This window comes from Sardina pilchardus, chromosome 1 (assembly GCF_963854185.1).
Source record: "Sardina pilchardus chromosome 1, fSarPil1.1, whole genome shotgun sequence".
Taxonomy (NCBI): domain Eukaryota; kingdom Metazoa; phylum Chordata; class Actinopteri; order Clupeiformes; family Clupeidae; genus Sardina; species Sardina pilchardus.
Window position 1 is genome coordinate 26746227 of NC_084994.1, and position 12500 is coordinate 26758726.

A 12500-nucleotide genomic window follows, 5' to 3' on the forward strand; every position below is an offset into this window, starting at 1 on the left:
TGTGTGAGAGAAGGAAAGTCAGAAAGGAGTGGGTGAGAGGGAGTGTGTGTGTGTGTGTGTGTGTGTGTGTGTGTGTGTGTGAGAGAGAGAGAGAGAGAGAGAGATACTGAAAGGAGTGGGTGAGTGTGTGTGTGCGTGTGTGTGTGAGAGAGAGAAAGATACTGAAAGGAGTGGGTGAGTGTGTGTGTGTGTGTGTGTGTGTGTGTGAGAGTGTGTGAGAGAGAGAGAAAGATACTGAAAGGAGTGGGTGAGAGAGGGAGTGTGTGTGTGTGTGTGTGTGTGTGTGTGTGTGTGTGTGTGTGAAAGAGAGACCGAGAGAGAGAAAGAAAAAAAGAAAGAAAGAAAGAGGTAGTGAGTGAATATGAGTGAAAACTCTCAAGAGATAAGAGACAGGGTAGAGGAACTGAAGTTGTGAATGCCTACATCTTGCAAATATTGTATTCTGTCAAATCTGTGTGTATATGTCTAAACTAGACTATGACTGTTCTATACCTGTTGCAATATGGAATCACTATGCATATGAATAAACGTTTAAAAATAATGATATGCACCTTCTCCCTATTTTGTAGACCAACACATCCACAAGCCATACTGCAAGGTGTCAGTTAATCTCTAAAGGCAGTGCACATACCTGAAATTGTGTTATTGACCGTGTAGCCTTTATTGTCTAAAAACATAAGACAACACAATACTCCAACTGCGCACACCGCAGAGGAGAAGAACAATTATAACGCCCCTTGATATGTTGGTCAAATAGGCAAAGTGAGAGGCTAGGCTATCACCGCAAGATGTCGCTGTGACTGCGTCTTTGGGCACAACAACGCAACTCGCTTGCCCCCCGACAGCTGTTGAAATCTGAAGATGATTGTTTCAATTAGTTGAAATCACAGTAAACTGTCTGAATAGCTATCATGTGGAGCCCGATAATTTATCTTGATTATAAGCATGCTGGATGGCTCCATGTCTAGGGTAGGCAAGGCAACATATTTTGCTTATATTGGCTATTTAAAGAGTTTGTGTTTTCTGGGAAACAATTCGGAGAGAGGTGTATTCAACTCGGGTGCACTTGGTGATTTTTTTTTGCGATGATCTTTGCGTCCTCCTTGAACCACCTGACGATGTGCCCTCATTAAAACTTCGTATCAAAATGCGGAGCGATTTCTACGGCAACAGTAGCCTTCTCTCTCCTTTCCTCCCCCTCCCGAGGCCAATGATTGTCAGTGCCTGACGACCAGCACCCTCCTTATTAAATTCTCTCTCACTTCTTCCATCACTGCTCTCTCTCCCTCTGCTTGACACCCCCCCTCCTCCTCCCAACAGAAACCGGTATTCCTCTACCATCCGTCCCTTCTTTTCGGCGATCTGCATCCCCCCCCCTCCTCCTCCCGCGCTTTTCCCTCTTTTCCGTTGTGTGTGGGCGTTGGGCGCGCGCTGTTCTTTCCATTTCTGTATCTATGTTGATTCATTGTTGCATCCATCCAATCCACCAAGACAGTGAAAATACACAGTACAAATCCTCTTTATGAAGCCTAGCACTCCTCTCTCTCTCTCCCTCCCTCTCTCTAAAGACCCAGTTGCTAGGTAACAGTTAATTGTCAAGAAGTAGTTACATGTGTTGCAATGTAGCTTACACGGGAATTGGCATTAAAAAAAAAACCCCGCATGCGTGGTGCATAGAAATAGATGTCTTTAAATGCAATGAATAGGAAAAGCGATTAAATAGATCTATTGTGAAACTGCTTGAAACTCAGCTAACATAAGAACTTTATCTGACGACCCGGTCTCAGCTTGGACTGCTGCCTTCTCGTCTCGCCTTGATTAGGCTACTTATAGGAGTAGGTTGCTCGAGCCTCCTTCTTGATCCAAAGGTCAGAATGGTTTATAAAGCCGAGCGGTAAAGTGATAATAATACCACTGACATGCGCTAACGTCGTTTCCACTCGGGCACATTCTTATTGCGCAGGCTCCCGAAATCTTACCATGGAATGTAATCTGGCTAACACCTGCAACGGAGCCAGCGTAATATCGCGTAATGCAATTAACTCATATCACTGTGCTCCGGCACGTCTTGTGTTTGACAGGAAAAGAGATGGTTGGAGAGACGGGGTGGGTTGAGAATGGAGAGGGTAGCCTAGACTACCACCGCGAGAAAGGGTTACGCTATAGCAGCAGTGAATTCAGTCACCTAAAAAGTGCAGAGCTTGGGGGAGAGATGACACAATGTGTTCATTAAAGGGAACATCGGCACGGACATATAAACATGCTTTCTGTTAGCTACCCCCCCCCCCCCTCCTCTCTCTCTCTCTCTCTCTCTCTCTCTCTCTCTCTCTCACACACACACACACACACACACACACACACACACACACACACACACACACACACACACACTCACACACAATACAGAGAGAGAGAGAGTGCGGCCTATTTTGAGACTTATTTTGAGATAACAGGTCTACAGACATGGCCAGAAATAATGAGCGTGTGAGCGTGTTTTTTTTTTTTTTGGAGATTTCTCCCTTTTATTTATAGTCAACACTGTTTTATACAAAGAGACAGAAGAATATAGCTTAGCAGTTATTTTCACATATACCGCGTCAGTATATCGTTATCTTTAAGTATTGTGAAATAGGCCTATCTCGTTAATGAAATTATTGTTGTCATTTTAGAACATCATTTTCTCTCTATACAAAACATAGTAAGCGAAACGGGTTTTCGTCACATATTTACACAATCTGTACATGTATTAACTGTGTGGTTATACCTCAAATAAAATGACACTTGCCTAAAAAAGAAAGACCTTGTTAGAAATATGCACTAGACACAAGAGGAAAAACGTAGGCTAAAGATCTCGGTTCTTTGATCAGATTAAAATGGGACACACACCCTAAATCAGTCCCTGCCATAACGGTCAAATTCCTTAGGATATATGGTTTGGAAAAACGGCAGACGTTATTAACAACAGAGGTTACTTCAAATTGTGACATTCTAAATATTTTATTAAAATGTATTGTAAAAGGGGAGATGTTTTTTTTTATTATTATTTACAAAATTCAGACGCCACAAGAGACAACCGTACACGCCTCACTCGCACTCTCTCACATGCGCGCGGGCATACACAGAGGTAATCAAGCATGTGAATTCAGGCACATACTATTGAAGTAGGGGCATACAGTACTGAAAAAAAGAGTAAGCTCATTGTGGCGAAGCAAGTGCTGTGAGTGCCGGCTACTACCGTGTCTTCATCCTTCCATGACGAAAATCGACCGCCCACCAAAGGCCCATTTTTAAACAGGAAGAAGCAAGTGAGAATAGTTTTTTTTTAAAAAAAGGGGGGGGGGGGGGGGGGGGGGGGGGGGGGAGCTATTTCCCTGTCCAAGTCGCCGCTACTACGCTACACATTATGGCGTCTCACACCCCACCTACATATCAATCGACGATATTAGTGTCAGATATGGACACAAGCCGCTGTGTCGTCCTTCTATTCCCTCTCTCGGTCTTGGCCGCTCTCTCCGCTATGCGCTGAGGTGAGTATCGGGTTCCTAGCAATTGATGAGCAACTTCTTATGTCGACCACTAGGATTCAAATCCCAACCGTGGCACTTGTGTTGAAAGCGGAGCTAAAGTGTGAGAGAGATGCTTGAGTAAGCTAGTCTCTGCTGAAAATCAACACCTTTCCTTTACGCGCGCTTTGGAGACGGGTCTTGCGCGCATGGCATTTCGGACTACTGTGACGTGTTTGGTCAGTGGGCGGTGGGTTTTGTTCTGGTAGTTCGTTACAAATGTAATTAAAACGCTAAAAACCTTTCCAGTGGTAATAAATAAAACTGAACCACCTCAATAGTCAGCGCCACTTGTTAATTCGGACTAAATGCAAGTTAGCCAAGGTCAAGGTAGGCAGTGCTGGGCCTACTTGACGGCATGTGAAAAATAAAATAAGTGATTAATAATTTAAAAAAGCAAGCACAAATGTCTTGGAAATGTGTAAACCATCTTAGCACTCGCACACACCAGTTGCAATCAAAGGGAAAAAAGGTCCAATCCCTAATTCTCAAAGTTCATGACATTGTCAAAAAGAAAAAAAAACGCACTCAATTAAGACAAGAATGGTAAATAAATATGGACGAATAGCATGCCCCTCACAACACTACTCACAGTAAGACATAAATCATCCGCCGGCTGCTCAGTCATAATGCTTAATGCACCGAATGTTTTCTAAAAGTTCACATATATTCATAGTGAAGATACTCGACACAAATATTCCCAAACAAAATTATAAACATTGTGCTTGTAAATTGGAAATAAAAACCTGGTTTTGATTCATTTAATAGTATACATTTACAGAAAATTTCGAACAAATACAGGCGTGTAGTTCATACAACAAACTTCAAGTAAAGTTGTGCTCAGCCTACACGGCAAAGGAACAGACAAGAAAACGTCGTTAGAAAGGTAAGTAGCTGTGACGCTAAACGATAATCTACCTGGATATCTTCATGTGTTCGTAAGTGGCATTGAGGTTGACCATAAATTCATCTGCAAGGGGTGGGGTAGGCCTATCAATGTGAATTAGGACTATCATCTTTCTCGGCATTTCTATCTAGTCGCTTAGTGCTTGTCTTCTCGCTTAGCCTACGTTGACATTTCAATTGAGTTAACACGCAATCACAGGCCTACTCCCCCCACTGAAGAGACAACCTTTCCTTATAGTGCGAATATTTGTATTTGACGTGAATGAAGGGGAAATTACCATATCAAAATTCCATCAACTCAACCATATAATATCAAATCATATTTAAATTCGTAAAATGCATGTTTATCATTTCAGGGAGAAGTGAGACACATCTAAACAGTGTTGCAGGATCTGAATTCTCCACAAATCTCATGATAGGTCCTACCGGTTTACCCAACCCATTAGACGCTTTACTATCAAAAGGACAAAGTCTTGTCGTTTGTGTTAAATGGCTTCGAGGACGATATCCGGTCTAGTTTAGGCTGCAGTGTTATGCTGCTTCAAGTGCACCCTGCAGTTGGAATCCATATCTTTGGGTATAAACAGTTTTCTTTCATAAAATCACAATCAGTGAGCCTACAAATATGTTATCGTGGTGAGTTAATATCATGAGCGGAGTGACACATCAAATTGTTCAACCAGTCAAAGTGTGGCCAAAGACGCAGGCTAATGCACGTCAGATTATTCCATTTAAAATATGCAGCTGATGGATCCTATGTGACAGAAGTCAGTCATGACAGACATCCCCCATTGCCATGGAAACAAATACTGACAGGCATATCGTGGATTCTGTGACTTCTCCCCCCCAGTGGTAAATGTAGGCTTGGGGTGCCTCTCATTTGGGCTTTTATGCATCCTCCCTCGCTCCTCGGGCCTCGATCCTCACTGATCTACATAAGGAATGATGGGGCGAAAACAATGGGATAGTCTATCCAGTGTTAGTTACAGATCGGTGGGAACGCCCTGCCTCGAGGATCGAGGAGGCATGTTGAGAAGCACCTATAGTGTTACATCCACACTGTCTTAGAGCTGTGTAAAGCTGGGGGAAAGAGAGAAGACGGGAAATCATATATTTACATTTAAAGGTGCAGTCCTCGATTACAACCGAACCTATTATGCATTTTGTCAAAGCCATTCAAATTCTCACATTAAACTTAGGCTATACTGTCCATCCAATTTAGTGTGCTCAAGAGACTCCAGTGGTGCTAAACTGTCCTGATGACAACAAACTGGTCTGAGGAAGGGCCGAGCGGTAGGCTATGGCTTCCCAGCCAATCAGCACATTGTTTCCCGTTGCACGGTAGAGAGGGGTGAGATTTGATTGGCTATTGAGCTCAAATAGCCCAACAAACTTTCACTAGAATCAAGGACTGCACCTTTAACAAAAAACAGTGGAAGTTGACACACATCGATTTGTCACACCCGTTAACTAAATCGTCGTATAACTTCTCATACGCCCGCTAATAACTCCACAGGGGGGCCCAGAGTCTTTTCAAATGTCTTGATAAAGAACCGGGTATAAAAAGATTTATTTCTGGGATCAAAGATGCAGAAAGTCTGGAAACAAATACCAAAAGGGGGCCCTGTGATTCACTACTGACTCTGTCTTCTCTGGTATGCCAATGAGCTGTTCCTATATGTTGGATGTAGAAGAACATTGCTTTTCCAGTTCTTTTCTTGTATGGTGGTATTTTAAAATGGAGGCAATAACAGTTTGGGAATGGCATTTTTCAATACACCAGCATTAGCGTCAACCAGCAGCCATGACTGTAGTGGCATCACTGTCGTGATTTATGTTTAATATATGTATATATTAATATGTATACCTACGGCCTGTGTGTTTGGGTGGGGGGGAGAGTGAACTGGGAATCAGAGTGATACCGATACGTCATGGCACCGGGAATCGGGGCCATGTGGTTACCACGGCAACGGCATCTGTCCAAACTAAGTGTTGTAAGACTCTGGTAAGGCACGTCATGTGCAGTAGTTTCTCTAAAGACCAATTGTCCACTAACAAACACTCCGTGGGAAAACAGATTTTTAAAAAAAGAAAAAAACCCTAACAGTAATAATAATAATTGGTATCAATAATTATTATCATCAGTAAATTTCCGTCACAACAAAAATCTTACGTCTTAATACTTTTTTTTCTTTTTTTTTCTCGCAAATCATGCCTTTCACGTACATTACACATCACCCCAAAAAACAGAAAAAAAGAAACATGGATAATCAGTAATCGTAATCATAAGAATGCTAATAATAATAATAATCATAATAACTGTAATAATAAGGAACTTCAAAAGGGTCGTCCTCAAGCTTAGCAGAATAAATGAAAAACAGCAAGCCTGTGACATGTCTGTGCTAACATAAAAGCACCTACAGTACAGATATGTAACAGCGCAAAAATATTCAGAACTCAAGCCCAAACTGAACATCATAAAACATAGTAATCAATATTTAATATCATTATCTCTTTTTAAAACAATATTATCAATACAGTTATTGTGAGTGTTACCCTGTTGCTTCAATACAGTAAAGTCGTTTTTTTTTTCTCTCTCGATCAATCGTGATTGTACCATGTTCCCATAGCGAGCTAGGCAGGATCAAACCTTTGATTTGGTGTAAAGAACAGCTGAAAGAGAGACGAAAGAAGAGAAAAATAAACCAACAACAACAACAACAAAAAAAAAACGAGAGGTATCCCTCTTTCTCTTTCTCAATCTCTCCGGTGAGAAGGGTGGTCCGGTTCTCCTCCTACACAGAACGAGGTCCTTTAGAACAACGGAATAACGCAACGACTCGGCGCAGGACGTCTGGGGTGCGTCGGTCCCCTATCTGGCTAAAAAAACCCCTAAAAAGAACAACAAAAACAAAAAAAACAAGAAAGAAACAAAAGGGGACAGTGTCTCCTCCAGGTCTCGTCAGTCCAGAGTGTCTTAATTGAATAATTTGTCAATTCATCGATTCATTAAATTAATCCCATTTCCTAACTCCTGAAGTTGTCACAGTGTCTCTTCGTCGCCTCCTGGTCTTGCTCACTCTGTCTTTCTCTCTCTCTCTCTCTCTCCTCCACTCTGTCTTTTATTTGTCTCTCTCTCTCTCTCTTTTCCCCTCTTTTTCTTGTGTTCTCTCTATCTCTGGCCAAAAAAAAAACCGAACAAAAACAAATGAAAAAATCCTGTCTGTAAGTCCGTTCGCACGTCCGTCCGTTCCGTTCCGTTCCGTTCACCCGTTTCTCAGTTTCTCGCCGCCGCGTTCTCGGCCCCCGGATCGGCTCGTCTCAAAGTCCCGTCAGACGTCCGACTCGATGCTGGACAGCTTCTCGTACACGTGGCCGTTGGTGGAGCCGTTAAACGGCCCCCCTCGCTGGCCCGCCGGACCCACGCCCAGCCCGGCGTCCCTCGCCGACAGCAGTTTGTTGTTGCCCACCGACACCACGCCCACCTGGTGGTTCCCCATGGGCCCGCCCAGACACATGTCCTTGGCGTAGCGGGCGCCGCCGGGGACGCCCATGTTGGACAGGACCCCGGCGGTGGCGGACGCCGGCAGGTACGACGTGACGCCCATGGGGCTCCGGAAGTCGGTGCGACTGTTGTTGAGGACGAGCGGCTGAGGCGGTTGCTGGGGCAACGCCTGCTGGGGCTGCGGCTGCTGCTGCTCCTGCTGATGCTGCTGATGCTGCTGTTGCTGCGGCGACGACTGCTGCTGCTGCTGCTGCTGCTGCGGGTTTTTCCCGTAGTACGAGTGGACGTGGCTGTGCAAGAGGCACTGGTCGTCGCCGAACGTCGGGATGAAGGGGTTCTGGCTCACCTTATCTGGGTAGAGAGATTTAGACAAGGAGTAAGTCCCTGACCCTCGCGCACCCGCACCACCACCTCCACCAAATCCACCACCCAGCCCGCCGCGTTCCCGTTCCCGCTCCCGCTCCCGTTCGCGCTCGCGGAGGTCCCGCTCCCCGACCGAGCGCCGGTGGAACGCTCCCTCGCCCCGCTCGCCGCGCTCGCGGCCGTACAGGCTGAACGACGAGCCGCCGGCCTTCCCCCGGTCCCTGCCCAGGAAGGAGGATCCTCCTCCTCCGCCGGTCTCCCGGTCGCCCCGTTCGGCGGCGTAGCGCTCGAACATCTGCGTGTAGGGGCTGGGGCCCTCCAGGAAGCGCTCCTTGTCTTTCAGGCTCACGCTCCGAGGGGGCGGGAGCGCGGCCGACATCCCCCCTCCTCCTCCTCCTCCGCCACCACCACCACCAGCGTCCCCACCTCCTCCCCATCCGCCCCCGAATCCTCCTCCTCCTCCACCTCCTCCTCCTCCGCCTCCCCCTCGGCCCTGCCCTTCCTTCTGCAGCTCCACGAAGGTGTCGTAGGAGTGCTGGCGGCGCAGGACCCTGCCGCCCGGCCCGAACTTCCGCCGCTGGACACCGCCGCCGCCGGATTGGCTGGCGTGGCGCGCCTGGTTGAAGTCCTCGCTGATGTTGTACAGGTTGCCCGGCTGCTTCTTGCAGGACTCGCAGCGCTTGCCGGAGGCCGAGGTCGGTCGGCTACCCCCCCCACCACCACCTCCTCCTCCTCCTCCGCTGCCGCCTCCTCTTTCTCGCTCTCTTTCTCGCTCTCCTCCTCCTCCCCCCATCCCTGGGTACCCTACGCCCACTCCCATGCCCCCATGCAGTACCATCGCCTTCCCCCCACCTCCTCCTCCTCCTCCTCCTCCTCCTCCTCCTCCACCTCCTCCGCTATGGCTGTGGCAGTTGCGACACTCCCAGTCACCTCCCGCCAAGCCGCCCACCCCCAAGCTCTTTTCCCAGCATGCATGAGGCCCCGGAGGGACCGGCGACGATCCGCCACCACCACCACCTCCTCCTCCTCCTCCTCCTCCTCCTCCTCCACCAACCTTCGTCCCCTCCGTCTTCTTGCTTTTACCTTTCAGGAAATCCTCCACGGGCATAAGACCGCTGTTCACCCCTCCTCCTCCTCCGTCGTTCAGATCCATGTGCTCCCACGGCGACACGGACTCCTTGGCGTGGAACTGGTCCACGTAGAAGTCGCGGAAGTCCCGTCCGCCACCCCCTCCTCCTCCTCCTCCTCCTCCTCCTCCTCCTCCGCCGCTCTCCTTGTCCTGGGCGCGGTACAGGTACGTCGTGGACGAGTGGTTGCCCTTGGCGCTGGAGCTGCGCTCCAAGGGCGGCGAGACCGACCTCCGTCCGTGGTGACTGTGCCCGTGGTGACTGTGCCCGTGGTGACTGTGTCCGTGGTGACTGCTTCCTCCTCCTCCTCCTCCGCCGCCGTGGTGGTGGTGGTGGATGGTGTGGTGGTGCTGCCGCCGGCGGAACCCGAAGTCGGTGTCGGCGTCCTGCTCGCGCCGGAGCTTGGCGGAGGCCGGCCGGCGCCGGAGGCTGTCGTGGTACTGCTGCTTGCGCCGCTTGGCGTTGCCCTCCAGGTTGCCGTAGGTGACGGTGTGCGTGGAGATGTCCGACGCGTCCGAGCGGACGTTGCCGTCGTCCCCGCCCGACCCCGCGCCACCCCCCCCGCCGCCCCCTCCGCTGCAGTAGCGCTCGTGTCCCGCCAGGAAGCTCGAACTTCCGCCGCCGCCGCCGCCCCCCTTGAAGGAGAAGCGTCCGTACAGGTCGGGCGCGGCTCCTTTGAACCCCGAGCTCTGATGGGTCTGGTGCCCAGCGATCAGGTCAAACTTACTCCCCCCTCCACCTCCTCCCACCCCACCTCCTCCTCCTCCTCCACCTCCTCCTCCGCGCTGCGTCATGGACTGCCGTGGCTGGGTGGTGAAAATGGGCGCCACCCCTCCCCCGAGACTGTCGCTATCGAACATGCCCCCCCCATCCAGCGAGGTGGTGCTGCCTAAGCTATGGGGCCGCTGCAGGCCCAGCGGGGCCGACATACCCAGAGGCAGGCCGGCCGGGCCCCCGACCACCGACCCCTGCTGCTGCTGCTGCTGCCCCTGCAGTGCCCCCTGGTGGTGGTGGTGGTGGTGGTGGTGCTGCAGGTAGTGGTCCTGGTACAGGTTGGTGTCCTTCAGGTGCAGGTTGCCGAAAGTCCGGTCCACGTCCGCGCCGCCGACGCCGCCGACGCCGCCGACGCCGAACAGGCCGTCCTCGGGCAGGTACGGCGGCGGGGGCTTGCAGTCGGGGTGTCCGACCCCGCCCCCGACGACCCCGGGGCCGAGGCTCCGCCGGTGCTCGGCGATGTCGTAGATGGAGGACTCGCGGTGCGGCGGGGGCGGCGGCGGCGGGTAGTCGAGGGCGCGGTGAGGCGAGCCGTTGACCCCGGGCACGGAGGTCATGCTCTTGGCGGTGCGCAGCAGCCGCAGGATGTTGGAGTGCGTGTTGGACATGCTGGCGTTCATGGTGGCCGAGGGAGAGTGCAGCGCCGAGCTCTTCTCCTCCTCGATCTGCACGCCGTGGATGCAGCTGTAGATGCCCTGTAGTGGGGGGGGGGGGGGGGGGGGAGAGAGAGAGAGAGAGAGAGAGTGGGGTATGGAGGAGAGAGAGAGAGAGAGAGAAAGAGATGAAGACGGGGAGAGAGAGAGAGAGAGAGAGAGATCATTTAATATTTTGTGCTCGCTTTGGCAGCATTAAGATAACATATCACTTGCATGGAGTATTTTAGCTGGGGCTACACCAGAGAGAAAGAAAGAGAGAGAGAGACTGTGTGTGTGTGTGTGTGAGAGAGAGAGAGAGACTGTGTGTGTGAGAGAGAGAGAGAGAGAGAGAGAGAGAGAGAGAGAGAGAGAGAGAGAGAGAGAGAGAGGGAGAGAGAGACTGTGAGAGATGGAGGCAGGCGAAACAAGATGGCAGGCCACAGCGACTGGAGCACTACATTACAGACTGACTAATGAGTTCATTACTACTGCACATCTTACTGAGCACTGCGCTGTCACACACACACACACACACACACACTCATGCACATGCACACACATACACATAAACATAAACATAAACAGATACACACATTCTCATGCACACACACACACACACACACACACAGACATAGATACACATTGCCATGCAGACTAACACACAGTACTGCACATGCATGTAAACACACACACACACACACACACACAGACATAGATACACATTGCCATGCAGACTAACACACAGTACTGCACATGCATGTAAACACACACACAAACACACACACACACACACACACACACACACACATACAACATTAATCACACAACGTATAGTCTAAGGGGAAGGGAAGACCATGGAGAGAGTTATAGATAGATAAATAGACTGATAGACAGAAGAGAGAGATGAGGGTGAACAAGAGAGAGTTATAGATAGATAAATAAATAGACTGATAGACAGAAAAGGGAGACGAGGGTGGAAGAGAGAGAGAGTTATAGATAGATAAATAGACTGATAGACAGATAGAAAGAAAGAGAGAAGAGGGTGAACAAGAGAGAGTTATAGATAGATAAATAGACTGATAGACAGATAAACAGAAAGAGAGAGAAGAGGGTGAACAAGAGAGAGTTATAGATAGATAAATAGACTGATAGACAGAAGAGAGAGATGAGGGTGAACAAGAGAGAGTTATAGATAGATAAATAAATAGACTGATAGACAGATAGACAGAAGAGAGAGACCAGGGTAGAAGAGAGAGAGAGTTATAGATAGATAAATAGACTGATAGACAGATAGACAGAAAGAGAGAAAAGAGGGTGAAAGAGAGAGAGAGTTATAGATAGATAAATAGACAGACAGAAGAGAGAGACGAGGGTGGAAGAGTGAGGGCTAAGGAGGGCAGGGCAGACAGGAGGAGATGGATCAGCTCGATTAGGGCGGGAACAACACATGATTGACGAGGACAGGCCGGCGACGCGCGACCACTGTGGTTTCCAAAGCGACGGTCGATGGTTTCGATCGGCGCGATTAAAATTCAGCTGACATCATCACTGAGTTTCTTTGCCTTTCCCTGCCGCTCTCTCTCTCTCTCTTTCTCTGTTTTTCCTCATCTCTCTCTCTCTCTCTCTC

The 12500-nt window shown here is 49.3% G+C and overlaps 2 protein-coding genes across 2 annotated transcripts in view; one reads left to right on the forward strand and one right to left on the reverse strand.

The window, feature by feature from the left end:
* Positions 1 to 541, forward strand: part of si:ch211-243a20.3 (uncharacterized protein LOC100151507 homolog) — a 10938-nt gene extending 10397 nt beyond the window's left edge. Inside the window, exon 4 of the mRNA XM_062540266.1 lies at positions 1 to 541. This exon is cut by the window's left edge and continues 610 nt beyond it. The gene's annotated coding sequence lies outside the window, so the exon portion shown is untranslated.
* A 7260-nt stretch (positions 542 to 7801) lies between these two features.
* The window catches only part of grin2bb (glutamate receptor, ionotropic, N-methyl D-aspartate 2B, genome duplicate b), a 113102-nt gene continuing 108403 nt past the window's right edge, over positions 7802 to 12500 (reverse strand). Inside the window, exons 14-17 of the mRNA XM_062533356.1 lie at positions 9613 to 10933; positions 8803 to 9552; positions 8182 to 8727; positions 7802 to 8112 (exon numbers count right to left, since the gene is read on the reverse strand). Of these exons, the coding sequence (XP_062389340.1) occupies positions 7802 to 8112; positions 8182 to 8727; positions 8803 to 9552; positions 9613 to 10933 (2928 nt within the window). The remainder of the gene's footprint in view (positions 8113 to 8181; positions 8728 to 8802; positions 9553 to 9612; positions 10934 to 12500) is intronic.